Source organism: Balaenoptera ricei, chromosome 2 (assembly GCF_028023285.1).
Source record: "Balaenoptera ricei isolate mBalRic1 chromosome 2, mBalRic1.hap2, whole genome shotgun sequence".
Classification (NCBI taxonomy): Eukaryota; Metazoa; Chordata; class Mammalia; order Artiodactyla; family Balaenopteridae; genus Balaenoptera; species Balaenoptera ricei.
Genome location: NC_082640.1, coordinates 51,468,982 through 51,488,472, shown reverse-complemented (window position 1 = coordinate 51,488,472; position 19,491 = coordinate 51,468,982). Strand labels below are relative to the sequence as shown.

Here is a 19,491-nt window from a genome sequence, read left to right as displayed (position 1 = left end):
TATTTCAGCAGCACCCTCCCTGGGTGTTGCCCTCCCTGTGTTATTAACTAAGCCCTCTGCAGTAGGAATGGGGGTGGTGGTGGAAAGCCATCTCGTCATAGTGATGGTAATAGTAATGTTATAACTACCATTTTTGAGTGCTTACTATATGCTAAGCTCTTCGCATTTGTCAACTCATTTAATTCTCACAACAACCTGACCAGGTGAGACCTGTTTTATTACAGAAGAAACTGAAGCCCAGAGAAGCTACGTAACTTGCTGCAGACCCCAGGGAAGCCTTGATCCAAATCTAGCGGGCTCCAGCGCCCATGCCATTGACCTCTCCTCTCTGCAGTGGCTTGGCTGTCTCTGAAGGCATTTGTGTTTAATGGCAGTCTCTTCTGTTTCTAGGACTCTGCAGTTTGCAAAGCTGGCTGTGTGTTTCTCTGGAACCGCTCATTCCGAGATGTGGGGTTAGTTCTACCCAAGGAATGGGAGGTTGTGCAGGTTACCAGGCAAGAAAATAGCGGCCTTAGTCCTGGAGCCCAGCTCTGATGATTCTAGGCCAGGTGTATCACTCTTCTTTCTAAAACTGGCAAAGCTTCCCAAAGCTCTTACAAGGAAGGCCACACCCTTGACCTTGACTTTCAAGGCCAACAGGAGATGGCTGCATTCACCAATCCAGCTTTATCTTCACCCCACCCCCACCCCCTGCGACTACTCTCCCTGAAGCCACACTGGTCTTCTTTTAGCCCTTGAATTTTCCATGATGCCTCCACCTGAGAGTTTTGTATATGTCGTTTCCTCCGACTGGAATCCTCTTTTCTGTGTCTTCCCTTCAACTAGAGGGAAGAGGGAAATCTCCATTCAGTCAGAACCCTGCAATATGCTCCCTGTCCTTTTCTTTCTTTCCTTGCATGGACCACAGTGAGTTTAATTATATGTTTAGGTAATTATTCACATCCTCTGATAGAATGCATGAAGGAGATATTTTTTAGTAGATTCCTTTGTTAGTTTTGACACTGACAAATTCCCAGTAGGAGACCTTGTATGGGACCAGGCCCTGGAACAGGTGATGGGAGAATACAGAGATGAAGGCGTCATGGCTGCTGCCTTTGGAAAGCTTGCTAGCTAATGAGGAGTCAACTAATATAAGAGCTTTTACTGCAAGGCAGGGTGAATCAGCCAAATGCTCCAAAGAAGCTGGTAGCAGGGGAGCCCAGAGAAAAGTTACAAATTCAGAGGTGATCAGAATAGCACAGAGATTTTGGTATGGAGAGGTCCATGCTTTGATAGGTGAAAAGAATTTCAATTGAAAAGGGGAAGGGCATTATAGGCTAAGTGAATATAGAATAAGGCACACAATTGCTTAAGGACCCAGCAAATCAGAATAGCAAATTGGCTTTATATATATTATTTCCTTTAATCCCTGTGGATGCAGGCACCAAAATGTAAGCCCTACTAGTTCAGGAGTTTCAGTCTGTTTTATTCATTGCTGTATTTCTGGCTCCCACAAAGTACCTGGTAGCACTTTGGTGCTTAATAAATATTTATTGAATGCATAAGGTAGGTACTCATTGCTTCCATTTTACAATTGAGAATATATGCACAAATAAGTGACTCAAGATTACATAGAGCCAGGATTTTAAGAAAATATGGAAAAATATATTTTAAAATGTTGGGGGTGAGAAAAACCTTTTAACGCATAATATGGAGGAAACAGTTGTTTCATATAAAGGAAACAATTGATAACTTTTATTACAAAAATGTTTTAAAAATTGATTTGTCAAGAAAAATTATAAACAAAGTTGTAAGAATCAAAACCATGTGATGTTATTTAACATGATTAAAAAGTAATGTTATTATCCTTAACATATAAAGAGCACTTAGGAGTCAACAGAAAAAGTAAACACCCCAAAAGAAAAATGGACAAATGGACAGATATCATGAAGAAGCAGTTAACAAAAGTACAGATCACAATAATTTTAAAAACTCATATATATATATCTTCACAAGAAATAAAAATGTAAATATATAAATAGTGTGATATTGTTTTAGGTAGCAGCTGACAAAGTACAATGTTGCTCAAGATCCAAGGAAGCAGATACTCTCATACACTGGGTGCAAGACTATGAATTGGTACAGTCTTGCTGGAAAGCATCTAGCAATACACTCCAAAATGTAAATTGAGTATACTCTTTGATTCAGGATTTTAGCAATTCTAAGGAAATATCAAACAATTTTATCAAAATGTCTTTACAAGTAATATTCTGACAGTGTTCTTTATTTTTTTTTCACTGTTGTCAATTTAATTAATACTTTTGACTACACAATCTCCAAAAGAGTAGTTCTCAATTTAACCAAAGCACTTTCCATGATGCCAAAAATTAATGTTTGGTTGCCATCACTCTTGCAACAAAAGTACTTGGACAACTGCCAAATGCAGAGCGCTCGGGTGGGTACCTCAGGATTACACAGATGCAGGCAAGAGCTCAAAGAAACCTTCAGGACAACTTGTTAATTCTTTGATTTTCCTCAGCAACTTCTCCCCTCTTATTTTCTTCAGCAAATATCCAGAACCACCAGTAGTCTGTGTAAATCTACTATTCAACTCCTCACCCTCAGCAAGGGTTGCCTTTAATCACATGTCAAGCAACTGGCTGGAGTGGAATTCTAACCCAATGCTTTCAGCACCATCTTGACTCCCTTTTTTTTTTTAAATTTATTTTTGGCTGCGTTGGGTCTTCATTGCTGTGCACGGGCTTCCTCTAGTTGTGGTGAGCGGGGGCTACTCTTCATTGTGGTGCGTGGACTTCTCATTGCGGTGGCTTCTCTTGTTGCGGAACACTGGCTCTAGGCACGCGGCTTCAGTAGTTGTGGCACACGGGCTCAGTAGTTGTGGCTCACGGGCTCTAGAGCACAGGCTCAGTAGTTGTGGTGCACGGGCTTAGTTGCTCCAAGGCATGTGGGATCTTCCTGGACCAGTGCTCGAACCCGTGTCCCCTGCACTGGCAGGCAGATTCTTAATCACTGTGCCACCAGAGAAGTCACCTATATTATTTTAAGTAGTGTCAATCCCTACTCTGTGTCAATCTACTAAGTTAACACTACCACCTCCCAAAGTCCTTCAATCCATTAGGTCCTTTCAAAGTTCTGCTAGTGTTAGACGGTTTCCCGCAGAGGTGGGGGGTGGCTGTGACTCACTGTGGGGTCAAGGACACTGGCAGCAGAAGCTCTGGGAAGCATTCCCTGGTGTGAGCTCTCCCAGAGTCCACCATCAGCCCTACCAAAGAGCCGGGCAGGCTCCAGTGCTGGGTTGCCTCAGGCCAAACAACCAACAGGGAGGGAACCCAGCCCCACCCATCAGCAGACAAGCGATTCAGTGTTCTTTATAATACAGTGAAAATTTGGAAACAACTTAAATGTCTATCAATAAGGGATTAGCTAAATAAGTTATAAGATCTATAAATGGATTTCTATGCAGCTATTACATAGGATGGTATATAGTATGGGTTGGCAAACTGGCTCACAGGCCAAATCCAGTTCACTGACTGTTTTTGTTAATAAAGTTTTACTGGCACACAGCCACACTCATTTACTGATACATTGTCTATAGCTAGTTTCGCACTACAATGGTCACTTGAACCTTTGCAACGGAAACCAAATGCCCCAGAGGCCTGAAATATTTACTGTCTGTCCCTATACAAAAATGTTTGCTGACCCCTGATTTATAAATATGTTCATTGTCATGGAAAGCTCTCTGTAACGTATTATTGAGTGATAAAAGCAGGGTACAAAATCACAACTGTAGTGTGATCCCTGTTATATGAAATCATGTGGTAATGGGGAAGGGGGAAAAACACCTTAAATAATGTATTTTTAGGAAAGATGTCTTAAGTTATGTTCACCAGACATAATATGTACTGGGTTACCTGTGAGTTGTGAGATTTTAATTTAATTTTTACTTAACCTCTTTATATTTTTCTGTAATTCCTAAGTTTCTAAAAAAATTTACATAAGTAAAATGGATAAATGGCTATTATCTTTGTTATATTGAGTTCAGAGTTCATATTATTGCTTTTTTTAAAAAAATTAATTAATTAATTTATTTATTTTTGGCTGCATTGGGTCTTCGTTGCTGCGTGCGGGCTTTCTCTAGTTGCGGCGAGTGGGGGCAACTCTTCATTGCAGTGCACGGGCTTCTCATTGCAGTGGCTTCTCTTGTGGAGCACGGGCTCTAGGCACGCGGGCTTCAGTAGTTGTGGCACACAGGCTCAGTAGTTGTGGCTTGTAAGCTCTAGAGCCCAGGCCCAGCACTTGTGGCACACAGGCTTAGCTGCTCCGTGGCATGTGGGATCTTCCTGGACCAGGACTCGAACCCGTGTCCCCTGCATTGGCAGGCGGATTCTTAACCACTCTGGCACCAGGGAAGTCCCATATTATTGCTTTTTGAATAAAGGTCTTAAACTAATAACTCACAAAGAAAGGAAATTGAGCTACTAAGCAGACTGTCAAAGGGAACTGTCAAAGGTTGCAAAAAATGCAAGTTGAAATTGTTTTGGAGGGAGGATGGGGCAGCCTGCAGGGGCAGCAGCTCCTGCCTTCTCTGCAGCTCAGTAGCCAGGGGTGGAAGGAAGCCTCAGGTGAAACCCCAAGTCAGCCCCCACACTGCATCCCACTGTCTCATCTCTCCCCCCTCGTTTTGCTTTCACCATTTGGTTTGGGGATCTATCTGTTCGTGTTTTTTTTTTTTTTTTCCTTCTTTCCTTCTGAGCCGTGTGGCTGGCAGGGTCTTGGTGCTGCAGCCAGGTGTCAGGCCTGAGCCTCCAAGGTGGGAGAGCCTAGTCCAGGACATTGGACCACCAGAGACCTCCTGGCCCCATGTAATATCAGTCAGCGAGAGCTCCCCGAGAGATCTCCATCTCAACACTAAGACCCAGCTCCACCCAATGGCCAGCAAGCTCCAGGGCTGGATGCCCCATGCCAAACAACTAGCAAGACAGGAACACAACCCCACCCAATAGGAGAGAGGTTGCCTAAAGTCATACTAAGTTCACAGACACCCCAAAACACACTGCCGGACGTGGCCCTGCCCACCAGAAGAACAAGATCCAGCCCCACCCACGAGAACACAGGCACCAGTCCCCTCCACTAGGAAGCCTACACAAGCCACTGAACCAACCTCACCCACTGGGGGAAGACACCAAAAACAACAGGAACTATGAACCTGCAACCTGTGAAAAGGAGACCCCAAACACAGTAAGTTAAACAAAATGAGAAGACAGAGAAATATGCAGCAGCTTAAGGAGCAAGGTAAAAACCCACCAGACCAAACAAATGAGGAGGAAATAGACATTCTACCTGGAAAAGAATTCAGAATAATGATAGTAAATATGATCCAAAATCTTGGAAATAGAATGGAGAAAATACAAGAAATGTTTAAAAAGGACCTAGAAGAGCTAAAGAGCAAACAAACAATGATGAACAACACAATAAATGAAGTTAAAAGTTCTCTAGAAGGAATCAATAACAGAATAACTGAAGCAGAAGAATGGATAAGTGACCTGGAAGATAAAATAGTGGAAATAACTGCTGCAGAGCAGAGTAAAGATAAAAGAATGAAAAGAATTAAGGACAGTCTCAGATACCTCTGGGACAACATTAAACGCACCAACATTTGAATTATAGGGGTCCCAGAAGAAGAAGAGAAAAAGAAAGGGTCTGAGAAAATATTTGAAGAGGTTACAGTTGAAAACTTCCCTAACATGGGAAAGGAAATAGTCAGTCAAGTCCAGGAAGCATAGAGAGTCCCATACAGGATGAATGCAAGGAGAAACACACCAAGACACATATTAATCAAACTATCAAAAATTAAATACAAAGAAAAAATATTAAAAGAAGCAAGGGGGGGGCTTCCCTGGTGGTGCAGTGGTTGAGAATCTGCCTGCCAATGCAGGGGACATGGGTTTGAGCTGTGGTCTGGGAAGATCCCACATGCTGTGGACCAACTGGGCCCATGAGCCACAACTACTGAGCCTGTGCATCTGGAGCCTGTGCTCCACAACAAGAGAGGCCGCGACAGTGAGAGGCCCGCGCACGGCGGTGAAGAGTGGCCCCCGCTCGCCGCAACTAGAGAAAAGCCCTCGCACAAAAACGAAGACCCAACACAGCCAAAAATTAATTAATTAATTAATTAATTAATTATTTAAAAAAAGGACACTTCTAGAAAGTGTCCCATTTAAAAAAAAAAAAAAAGCAGCAAGGGAAAAACAACAAATAACATATAAGGGAATCCCCATAAGGTTAACAGCTGATCTTTCAGCAGAAACTCTGCAAGCCAGAAGGGAGTGGCAGGACATGTTTAAAGTGATGAAAGGGAAAAACTTACAACCAAGATTACTCAGCAAGGACCTAAATGTAAGACCAGACACTATAAAACTCTTAGAGGAAAACATAGGCAGAACACTCTATGACATAAATCACAGGAAGATCCTTTTTGACCCACCTCCTAGAGAAATGGAAATAAAAACAAAAGTAAACAAATGGGACCTAATGAAACTTAAAAGCTTTTGCACAGCAAAGGAAACCATAAATAAGACAAAAGGCAACCCTCAGAATAGGAGAAAATATTTGCAAATGAAGCAACTGACAAAAGGTTAATCTCCAAAATTTACAAGCAGCTCATGCAGCTCAATATAAAAAAACAAACAACCCAATCCAAAAATGGGCAGAAGACCTAAATAGACATTTCTCCAAAGAAGATATACAGATGGCCAAAAAACACATGAAAGAATGCTCAACATCACCAACCCTTAGAGAAATGCAAATCAAAACTACAATGAGGTATCACCTCACACCAGTCAGAATGGCCATCATCAAAAAATCTACAAACAATAAATGCTGGAGAAGATGTGGAGAAAAGGGAACCCTCTTGCACTGTTGGTAGGAATGTAAATTGATACAGCCACTATGGAGAACAGTATGGAGGTTCCTTAAAAAACTAAAAATAGAACTACCGTATGACCCAGCAATCCCACTACTGGGCATATACCCTGAGAAAACCATAATTCAAAAAGAGACCTGTAACACAATGTTCATTGCAACACTGTTTACAATAACCAGGACGTGGAAGCAACCTAAGTGTCCATCGACAGATGAATGGATAAAGAAGATGTGGCACATATATACAAGAAATGAAATTGAGTTATTTGTAAGGAGGTGGATGGACTTTGAATCTGTCATTCAGAATGAAGTAAGTCAGAAAGAGAAAAACAAATACAGTAATGCTAACACATATATATGGAATCTAAAAAAAAAATGGTTCTGATGAGCCTAGGGGCAGGATAGGAATAAAGATGCAAATGTAGAGAATAGACTTGAGGACACAGGGAAGGGGAAGGGTAAGCTGGGATGAAGTGCGAGAGTAGCACTGACATATATATAGTACCAAATGTAAAACAGATAGCTAGTGAGAAGCAGCTGCATAGCACAGGGAGGTCAGCTCGGTGCTTTGTGACCACCTAGAGGGGTGGGATAGGGAGGGTGGGAGGGAGGCTCAAGAGGGAGGGGATATGGGGATATATGTATGCATATAGCTGATTCACTTTGTTATACATCAGAAACTAACACACTATTGTAAAGCAATTATACTCCAATAAAGATGTTAAAAGAATTGTTTTATTTTTTAAATTAGCAAATTTTAAACCCACTTAATACTGGTTAGGGGGGTTCAATAAAACTCTTCTTTCATAAATTGCTGGTCACCTTCTAAATTGTTACAATTTTGGAAAATAATCTAGCAAAGTCTTAATAGCTTTTAATATAACCTTGAACTTCTATACTTTTAATGTATGCCTTGGAATAGTATTCTCACCTTTAGGAACATACACATCTAAAGAAAGAAACTTTGGGCTTCCCTGGTGGTGCAGTGGTTGAGAGTGCCTGCCACTGCAGGGGCAACAGGTTTGATCCCTGGTCTGGGAAGATCCCACATGCTGTGGAGCAGCTAAGCCTGTGTGCCGCAACTACTGAGCCTGCACTCTAGAGCCCGCGAGCCACAACTACTGATCCCGCGTGCCACAACTACTGAAGCCCGCATGCCTAGAGCCCGTGCTCTGCAACAAGAGAAGCCACTGCAACGAGAAGCCCGCGCACCACAACGAAGAGTAGCCCCCGCTCGCCGCAACTAGAGAAAGCCCACACCCAGCAACAAAGACCCAACTCAGCCATAAATAAATAAATTTAATTTAATTTAATTTAAAAAAAATAAAGAAAGAAACTTTGATTTGGGAAAGACAATATACACCAAGTTTTTCAGTGTAAAATGTTTTTGATTTAAAGTTAAATGGAATTGAACATAAATCCCACGTGTGCTACTTTTACTACAGTGGCAAAGTCTCTACAGGACAATAGCAAGTGCTGCTGAGGATGAGCAACAACTGGAGCTCTCGTGCGTTGCTGGTGGGGATGCAAAACAGCCACTCTGGGAAACAGCTTTTCAGTTTCTTATAAAGTTAAACATATACTTGCAGTGTGATACCCAACAATCCCAACCCTATGTATTTACCCTTGAGAAATGAAAACTTATGTGCACACAAAAACCTGTACATAAACATTTATAGCAGTTCTGTCCATAATTGTCAAAAACTGGAAATAATACAAATGTTCGGTAATGGGTACATCCACACAATGGAATGCAACTCAGTAATAAAAAAAAAAAGGAGCATGCTGTTGATACCCACAACCTGCATGAATCTCAAAGGCTCTATGGTGAGTGAAAGAAGGCAGTCTCAAAAGCTGACACACTGTATGATTCCATTTGTATGGCCTTCTTGACAAGACAAAATTAAAGGGATGGAGAATAGATAAGGGGTTGCCAAGTGTTAGGCCTGGGGATGTGACTATAAAGGGACAGCACTGGTGTTTGGGGGATGATGGAACTGCTCTGTCTCCATATTGTGGTGGTAGTTACACAAATCTATGCACATATTATAATTCATAGAACTGCACATCCCAAAATAGTCAATTTTACTATATGTTAATTTAAAAATAAAATTAAAATAAATATATGTAGGAAAAAATAGAAGGTAACACACAAAAATTACAGTATTATTTGTTTAAAATCATGATTTTATGGGCAACTTTCTTATTTTTCCAATTTTATATGAATAAATTATTTTTATAATTCGAATAATATACTTACAAACAAACCTATCCAGGAACTCTAAAGTCCTAGCAGTGTATGCAGTTTGGGAAGACAACAGATAGCCTTCATACTGCAATTGTATCTGAAGGCACTGTGCATCCTGGTCATTGAGGGCAGTTCAAATTGTGTCCAGGAGTCTGTTTATGAAATTAATAAAGTATGCAATTCACTTTAGAAAGTGGAAGTAGAAGTAATAACAGAATTTTTGCTTCCTTAAAAAGTCTCTTTTATCCACAAAATTTACTCTTGTAGAATTCCTCATTCACTTTTTTTTCCCCTCGTTCACTTTTGATGCCAAATAAATGAGATTGTGTCAAAAGGCAGTAATAACCCCATATACACATGCATTATCTCGTGTTATCCAATTCTGAGAAGGTGAGTGGGGTTAGTGTACGCTCATCTCTTTGCAGAGAGGAAACCGAGGTAGAGAAACACTGGAGTGTAGGCAGCGTGGCAATAAAAATTCCATTTGCTTTAACTTTTCTCCCAGGAGGCAGACTGTATTTTTTTGTGGCTTGCCAATAATGATATATAAGGTAATATTATCATATTGTTTTCTCTTGAGACTTTCCTGGACATCATTAGGAATGAAATAAGTGTTGTATACCTTGGGAGATAAAGTATTTGTTTTCTCACTGAAACTTCACAAGTACTTTGACTGTAATGAAATACTCTCATCTGTTTGGTTTTTCAGGATTTTGTATTGCACGCTGATTCTGCCTCTGCAGTACCTTGAGCCTTTCTTTTCATGCATCTTCCTCAACCTACAGCTCATGGTCCTGCAAGTTCTTAATCTTTACTGGGGTTACTTCATCCTGAAGATGCTCAAAAGATGTATATTCACGAAGGTAAGGGCTGTTCAAGTCTTATTGCTCTTAACAAATAGATTTCATTGCCAGATTGAAGGTGAGGCCCAGCTGGTGGAACATTCTACTTAATTTATAGTTAACCAGAATTTTTTTTCTTGATTTGATCGTTCTTGATACAAGTTTCTCCAAACTATAGATTTTTCATTAAGTAGATTTCTAAGGTGTTCTTAAGAAATTGCTTTTATTAGAGGACAAGGGTTTTTTTTGAAAATTTTTGTCCAAAAATTGAATGCTGCTTCTTAAAGAATGTCCTAATAAGTCTAAATTTGCTCCAGTTTGGGGCAAGCTTTATGGTGATAGTTGGGTACTGTTTCAGATCCTTGGTTTGTTTACCTTTGCTGAACATCCAATTTGCACATAATGCTCTCCCCCTGAGCTTTCTCTTCCTCTCTGAAACTTTGTCCATCATTTGCCTATACTTTTTTCTGAAAACATCTTCCCTAAGAAATTAATAATACATTTTAGACAATAGAAGGGGTTTTTTTTGTTTGTTTTGTTTTGAATTCTAGTTTTTAATTTCAGAACAGGGGAGGAGAGGGCTTCAGAAATGAATAAGACATAATCACTGCCTTGGGGAAACAGCCCAGCATATAGTCGGGGAATATTCACCTACTAGCAACTACATATATTGTACAGAATGTCCTGTGCTGAAGAGAGGTCCCAGAAACGTGCTGAGAAAGACAAAAGAGAAATTAGGGGACCAGGGAAAGTTTTATTGAATAGATGGAATTTGACTGGAGTCTTTAAGGCACGTTAAAAAAAAAAAATCAAATCACAGCTCCTTCCTTGCCTGGAAATCATACATCCAAGGGAATTTTAATTAAGAATCTTTCAAGGTAAAAAGTTACAGCTGGCCCACTTTTGGGTGTTACCTAATCCATGTATAACACAGCATTGTATCGTGACCAGAATGAGTGACTCATATGTAACAGGTATGCTGATAATTTATCAGATAAGCTCATTTTTTGATCAACTCTCTGATTAATTCATTTTCCTCCTTTGCAATTGTGTCTCAAAGATCATTGAAGAGCTGACAAATGAAGTGGATGTGGCCATAATTGACCTCTAGATCTTCTAAATCTAGAGAGAGGTGTAGGAAATTGGGCTACATCTGCATTAATCTCAAGCCAAATCCTGAAAGTTTTTTTACTTTTTTAAACTAAATTACTGACTTGAGCTTGTTTTCCTGAGAGTAGATTCTTTCCTTTAAAGCTGGAGTGCCAAAAAAAAAAAAAAAAATTTCATTGAATGGTTCTAGTTTATTAATGTTCTAAATAGTTTTTCTATGATCTCTGCAAAAGTTATTTTATCCCTAAGTGACAGATACAGTTGAAGTAACTGAGATAAACTTAAGAATTTGAGCAGTTAGACAATTTGCACATCCAGGGGTTGGACAGAAGGCAGGTCACTGAACTGAGCCTGCCCGACCTTTGGGTCCAGCCTTCCTGGAGCTCCTGTCCCTAGGCAGAAATTGTTCCCTTATTAACTGGTGAGTGACAGTAATTACAGGCTTGGAAGGGATCCAGGCAGAACAAAACTTGGAAACCAGAAAATACTCATTTGGTTTCATCATGATTTTCATATTTCTGATCTCTAATGGGTTGTACCAAGCCTGATAAAAACCCAGTGGGTTGGGGAGCTGTGGACAGGAATTCCTGATTTCTCATGCTGTACTTTGGAAAAGCTGTTTCCAATTGCAATTTGACAGCAGCAGTGGAGGCCCCCGCGGCCCTAATCCTTGCAGTCCGCATGACTTCAGCTGGCTTGCATATGCACTCTGTTTTCCACAGCAGTGGCAAATCTGGCTGTGAAATCAGCTTCTTCCTCCAAAGCCATAAAGCCGACTTTTAAAGAATGCTGTTTGAAGGCATAGTTGCATTGCAAAGGGGAGGAGAGGGACAGAGGCAGGAGTTGAAATTTTTAGAGGAACAACTAACAAGTCAGTTTTCAATTCTATTTAATAAATATTTAGCATTTCATACACACCACAATTGTTACCAAGGTGACTAACTCTTGATATTTAAAAAATGGAATTGCAGAGGTTTGTAGGCCTCCAAAAAAAAATTTTTTTTTAATCCTATAACAGCGATTGAGAATTTGTCTTTTCAAGTTCTTTATATCTGGCAGGGCCCTAATAAGTAATTTTGAATAAGTAAATGAATAAATAATTTGGATGGCAAGTTACAAAATAATTTATTAATCTGTTTATGGTCTCTATGAATTTGCATGGTAGACTGAAAAGACAAAAGTGATTATTCTTAAAAACAGCGATTTTTTGAAGTATTCACATCTTATTTTCCCTAAACAATAATATTGTTGCATGCATATGATGAGTGAGGACCTTCTACCATTTGCTACCTTAAAATAACAATATCACTGTAATTTCAGGCCACTAACATATACACACCATAGTTAGTTAGCAGTCATCTTGCTGTTTGAGAACAAGAGTTGGCACTGAAACTTAACTGGTTCCTACAAAGTGGATGATTTTGTTATGAACTACCAGCCCACACATCACATCCGGAAGTATGACGGGCTGACATATTCAACTTGTCATTCTCTTCGCAAACATGAGAAGTGCTTTCAGAGGAACTTAGAAGAAGCATAGCATGCTTTTGTTTAATATTACTTAAGAGAACTTGATCATCCTTAAGCTTTTATTTTCTTCTTTCTAAATATCATACTGAGTGCTGGCCAGCTCGAGCATGTTTCTGTGACATCTTAGACTGGTTCATTGCCAAGATGTGGAGGTGGAGCTGTAGCCTGCAGCCCTTACAGCCAGGCTGGAGAAGCCAGCCCCTTGGCCACTGGCCCCAGCGATCTGCTCTCGACAGGCAGTGTCCCTTAAGTTCACAGAATGACATTTACACATGCTGAACTGTTTCAGTTAAAGAAAGGAACCCTCTAATACACATGAGGAAACTGAGGCCTCAACCAAATTCACACAGTAATTGCATGGCAAAGCCTGAGTCTCTTAACTTGTAATACTTCACCTTTTCTAATTATTCAGGGAAGAAAATTAATAACCAGAAAATTAATTTAAAATACTTGTATGGAGTAAAAAATAGTGAGTACAGAAACAAATTGAGTAATCAAGATAGTAGATTAAAACACAGACAGATCCTTCAAGTTATTTTTGAACTTTTTAAAAGCATAAAAACAGTTTTGTAATTATTTTTTAAGTAATTTTTATTTTTAATAATTTTTACTTCCTAGTGAAACATTTAGGGTAATAGCTAAGACTACAGGCTCTGTGTAGATTCAAATCTTAGCTTCTCCCATTTATGGCTGTGTGATCTTGGGCATATTATTTCTATTTATTGCCTCAGTTTCCTCACCTGTAACATGGGGCTGATGATATTAGTGCCTCCCTGACAGGAGAAAGCCCATAGAACAGCATCTGGCATCCAGTGCGCACATGATAAACATTAGCTGCCATCATCACTGTCACTGTTACAATATACACGGGTTCCTTGGGCAGAGACCTTGTGAATTCCAAGTGGCCTGACAGTTTGCTGTCACTCAAGCTCTCTCTTCCATTTGCTTAAATAAGGCTGCAGCTGATGTCAGGGGTCAGAGTCCTAGACTTCTACCAGTGGCTCTAATGACAGTTTCCTAAGCTGTCTTCTGCCAGTTGACTTTCATGACTCACATTCTAGATGGTACTTTTTGACACATTCTCTCAGATACTAGCGTATTAGGGAAGAAATACAAAATCTGTAACTTCCAAGAAGACTTCAAGTCTCTTTTGTTAGTAGGCAGTAGTGGATGTAAAAACTGCCATTTGCTGAACAAGACATTATAAAAATACCACAAAGGCTGACTACTGAGTGTTAGAAAAATGCTATTGGTTTATATTTCCATATTTCTGGATATTTATATAGATTAACTAGATTAACAATGTATTCAAGAAACAACAGTGGAATTTGTAAAATTTGATAACAAAAATAACTTTGCAAAGTTGCCGAGCTCAAAGAATTTCAAATTTGAATATTCTATACTACATGTTCAGCCCAGCCACAAAATAGAGAATCCCATAGGATTTTAGAGCTAGAAGAGACCACTAAATGTCTACCAGGACACCAAGACCCTCCTCACGGCCTTGCTACTGCAGCTTACCACTCATGTTCATGTAGATGGTAGTCTCTCTTGTCTGGAGGAAGAGAGAGCTGAGTGAGGAAGGGACGTGCCTTACCCGAGGTCACACAGGAGTGGGGATTCCTGAGGCTAATTCTGTGCTCTCTGCCTCCCCAGGAATAGTGTGCATCTGTGTGTGTGTGTGTTTAGTGTGGCTTACGCTCCGTTCCCACAAACTTCATGATCTTATCATAAACTTTGCTTGGTTACCTTACAAATAATCAATTAATTCCAGCTCTTCATAGAGGGTTCTCTTTAGAAAATCTCATTAAGGTTATTCCCATTAGGGGATTTTCTGGCTTAAATCAGTCATAAACCTATTTTTTTTTTTTTTTTGAGGATACGGGGAGGGGGAAGAGTAAGCTGTGACAAAGTGAGAGAGTGGAATGGACATATATACACTACCAAACGTAAAATAGATAGCTAGTGGGAAGCAACCGCATAGCACAGGGAGATCAGCTCGGTGCTTTGTGACCACCTAGAGGGGTGGGATAGGGAGGGTGGGAGGGAGGGAGATGCAAGAGGGAAGAGATATGGGAACATATGTATATGTATAACTGATTCACTTTGTTATAAAGCAGAAACTAACACACCATTGTAAAGCAATTATACTCCAATAAAGAGGTTAAAAAATAAATAAATAAATAAATAAACCTGAAGTGTAAAGTTGTTTAAAGAAGTCAAAGTAGACTAGGCAACCATCTGAATGGTTCTAAGATAATAAAGAAAGGGGGAAAAAATGTATCATAAGTAAGAGCCAAGCCCTACAAGTAAACCGGCCTCTTCCCAGCTCCATGCCCCCAACGGAATTCCTGTTGCTTTGCCTTCGACTGGGAGGCCTCCGAAATAGACCCACAGGTACAGCCAGGGCACCAAGGTGGTTGCTTGGGAGAAGACCCAACCTCACACTCACAATGGAGATAGAAGCGGCCCAGAACTGGAAGGAGGGGGTCACCTGCTAAAAGGGAAAAATGGAGGCTCAGAGGCCGTGCAAATCAGGACTGGAACCCCCAGCAACCTTCTCAGTGAATACCTCTTTTCCACACCAGGATAACATTATGCAGGCATTTTCTTACACTGGCATGGTCATAAAACAAGATTTTATTTCAGTTTTCTTCAATCCACCCTCTCTTCCTTTGGAGGCATGGAAAGCAGCTGGGTGCCGGCAGCTGAGTGGGGCCTCGTCCCTCTAGGAGATTTCAGATGCTGGGTGTCTGTTTAAAAATGGCGGACCTGGGGCTTCCCTGGTGGCACAGTGGTTAAGAATCTGCCTGCCAATGCAGGGAATACGGGTTCGAGCCATGGTCCGGGAAGATCTCACATACCGCGGAGCAACTAAGCCCATGCGCCACAACTACTGAGCCTGCACTCTAGAGCCCGTGCTCCGCAACAAGAGAAGCCACCGCGATGAGAAGCCCACGCACCACAATGAAGAGTAGCTCCAGCTTGCCACAACTAGAGAAAGCCCACGCGCAACAACGAAGACCCCACACAGCCAAAAATAAACAAATAAGTTAAAAAAAAATGGCGGACCTCCCTTCCCTGCAATTGCCCATGAATTATGTAATTATACAGTGATTTTCCATACTTTATCACATATTGACTCCCTTTGTGTGTGCTCTTAACTTTTTTGTCTTATGCGTTTTCTAACAATGGTTTTCAAGATACTGTTCTTGGAGGTACTGGACTACACAGGACGTCTGATGAACAAGAGGTTAACTGAAGCTGTTATAAAAGGAAGGGACTTGTTCAGGTGAGAGCTGTCCCATGAAGCATTTTTGAAGATAGCAATGGGTACTTAAATCCTGCCTTTCTTTCCTCTGTCCCAAATGTTGACCTGATGCTCCCCTGATGGTATTTTGCTGAAGCTGAAAAGGAGGGTGAGCTATGGGTGAAAAGTGAAGAGATAAAAGAAGCTCTGACATCTCTTGTAGCCACGGTTTAAAAAATAATTTCACAAAATGCAATGGGTTTTTATATATTCCTGAAAGGAATGGATATTCTTCATTTTATTAGTAGAAAAACAGACACACAAACACATGCATGTAAACACACACACACAGATGTTGTATATGGAACTTGAGTTTCTGTTTCTGTATCAGCCTAGACAAGGGGACAAGCACAATTCATGGCTTGTTAATAAATCTACGCATTCACACCAGTATGTGAAAGTTTTATTAATGGCCTCTTGGGGCAGAGAGATTGGTAAGAGCAGGTGTTGGGGGAGAGTGTGCCCTGGCCAACACTGTCCCTGTTTACCTCCCAGTTTTCTGTGGCTGTACCCCTCCCTGTGTGGGGCGAGGTCCCAACCCCCACTACATAAGTCTCAGAAGGGAGCTTTATGTAACACAAAAGGAACCCTATTCCTGAAAGCTCATTCTGTTTGTAGATATGGATAAAATTAGTTCCTTTTTAAAACGTTTTCATTTTGATTTATCATGTGGGCTTTAGCGCTTGAATGATTTATGACGCAGATGGCTTTATCTGAGTTCTGTTTTGGGGAATAACAAGCATGCCATCTGTGGAACTCTGACTCTCAGTGGGGCTGTTTTCTGCAAATGGTGTCTCCTTGCCACACGCGGCATACTCAGGAAATCTTAAAGCGAGCAGCACTGGGCACGTGCCCTCTTCCTGTGGCTCTGAAGCACGTTCTGCAGGCCTGCCCTGAGACCTGTCATTTCCTCAATGTTGCTCGAAGCATCTCGGGCCTGTAGGTATACTTCTGTAATGTTTTCGGTGTGAACCTGGAGACTGTGGTCAGATCTTCTAAGGGAATGGGATTGGCAGTTCTTACTCGTTGGCTGGGTTGGAACCTCTGACCCAGTCTCTGGAGCACTGCGCTGAGGCCTGGCCACAATGGGGACACAGTCTAAAGTCAGTACTGGTCCCACCCAGTAGCTACACCGGGTGGCTACTTACATCATGATTTGATAGAAACCAGTCAACCTCCCTGCACCCCTAACAATCTATTTACCCACTTCTCTGGGTGTGAGATGGTGTGAAGAGTGTAGAGAAAGTCCAGCCTCCTTGAGGCCCCAAGATCTTGGCTGTCCAGAAAATGAATAATGAGGGGAGGGTAAAACTCAGTGAATGCGTAGAAGAGACCTAATCAAACTTTGTCTACTTTCTGTAGCCATTGTTTCTTCCCCATATCAGTTGTGAGTATTTGTGTGTGTGTGCGCATGTGTATACACAGAAGGCTTTTAGGGGTACTCTGGGATTCCACACCTGTGAGGGAGGGAAAGGAGCTGGACTGGGCAGAGGGAGAAATTAAACTGTGATGCAATTGCTACAAAGGCCTCAGCCAACCCTATAGAGCACTCTAGAGCTGAGTGGCCCTTCAGAGATATCCCAGTTGAAGCAAAGGGGCCAGACCTCTGTACCCCAGCATTAACCTGTTACTGGACGTGGGCTGCCCTGTGGAAAGGGGCATAACCCTGGTCAAGGGAGCTCCCTTCAGCCAAGGATAAGACCAGAGAAGGACACAGCTGGGAGCTCCCATAGCTGGGAAATTAGATCTGTGGTCCTGAAGGGGTTTCTGGGCTGTGCATCATGGTGTCCACATGGTCTCCGATCTCTGCCTGCCCTACCCTGGACCTAACGCCAGCCCCCACAAAGAGGATTGCATTTACCCTCTGTAGGGAGGCAGACTAAGGATCAAAGGGTATGGCTTCCCAAACACTGAGATGTGAGGCCTTGGAGGATTTATTTATTTTTTCACCCTCTGTTTTCTTTCTTTCTTTGTTTTTTAATTGAAGTATAGTTGATTTACAATATTATATTAGTTTCAAGTGTACAACATAATGATTCAATATGTTTATAGATTATATTCCATTTATGGCTATATTTCCCCATGCTGTACAATATATCCTCATTGCTTATTTATTTTCTACATAGTAGTTTGTGTCTCTTGATCCCATACCCCTATCTGCCCCTCCCCCCTCCCTTCTCCCCACTGGTAACCACTAGTTTGATCTCTGTATCTGTGAGTCCATTTCTGTTTTGTTATATACATTCTTTTGTTTTATCTTTTAGATTCCACATGTAAATAACATAGAGTGTTTGTCTTTGTCTGACTTATTTCACTAAGCATAATACTCTTTAGGTCCATTCATGTTGTTGCAAATGGCAGAATTTCATTCTTTTTTAATGGCTGAGTAATATTCCATTGTATATATATACCACATCTTCTTTATCCATTCTTCTGTTGATGAGCGCTTACTTAGGTTGCTTCCATGTCTTGGCTGTTGTAAATAATGCTGCTATGAACATTAGGATATATGTATCTTTTCAAATTAATGTGTTTGTTTTCTTCTGATATATGATGGGAATTGCTGTGGGATTGCTGGGTCATATGGTAGTTGTATTTTCAGTGTTTTTGAGGAACCTCCATACTGTTTTCCATAGTGGCTGCACCAACTTACAATCCCACAAACATTGTACTAGGATTCTAAATGATAATCTTGCTGGGTAGAGTACACTAGTTTGCAAGGTTTCCCTTTCAGCGCTTTAAATATGTCATGCCACTCCCTTCTGGCCTGCTAAGTCACTGCAGAAAAATCAGCTGATAGCCTTATGGGGGTTCCCTTGTATATGACTCTTTGTTTTTTTCTTGTTGCCTTTAGAATTCTCGCTTTATCTCTAACTTTTGCCATTGTAATTGTGATATGTCTTGGTGTGGGTCTGTTTGGGTTCATCTTATTTGGTTCATCTTCTGTGCCTCTTGTACCTGGATATCTGTTTCCTTCTTCAGGTTTGGGAAGTTTTCAGCCATAATTTCATTAAATACATTTTCAACCCCCTTTTCTCTCTCTTCTCCTTCTGAGATACTTGATGATATCCCAGAGATCCCTTAAACTATTTCCACTAAGAAAAAGAATTTTTTTCTTTTTGCTGTTCAGATTGTGTGATTTCCATTTTTCTATCTTCTAGATAACTTATGTGTTCTTCTGTATCTAGTCTGCTGTTCATTCCTTTTAGTGTGTTTTTTACTTCAGTTATTGTATTCTTCAGTTCTGACTGGTTATTTATTTATTTATTTTTATAAATTTATTCATTTATTTTTATTTATTTATTTTTGGCTGCACTGGGTCTTCATTGCTGTGTGTGGGCTTTCTCTAGTTGCGGTGAGCAGGGGCTACTCTTTGTTGTGGTGTGTGGGCTTTCTCTAGTTGCGGTGAGCAGGGGCTACTCTTTGTTGTGGTGTGTGGGCTTCTCATTGCGGTGGCTTCTCTTGTTGCGGAGCACAGGCTCTAGGCATGCGAGCTTCAATAGTTGCAGCACACAGGCCCAGTAGTTGTG

At 40.9% G+C, this 19,491-nt stretch overlaps 1 protein-coding gene across 1 annotated transcript in view; it reads left to right on the top strand.

The window, feature by feature from the left end:
- CERS3 (ceramide synthase 3) overlaps positions 1 to 19,491 on the top strand; it is an 86,240-nt gene that overhangs the window by 43,352 nt on the left and 23,397 nt on the right. The window contains exon 9 of the mRNA XM_059915407.1: positions 9,879 to 10,032. Within this exon, the coding sequence (XP_059771390.1) occupies positions 9,879 to 10,032 (154 nt within the window). The remainder of the gene's footprint in view (positions 1 to 9,878; positions 10,033 to 19,491) is intronic.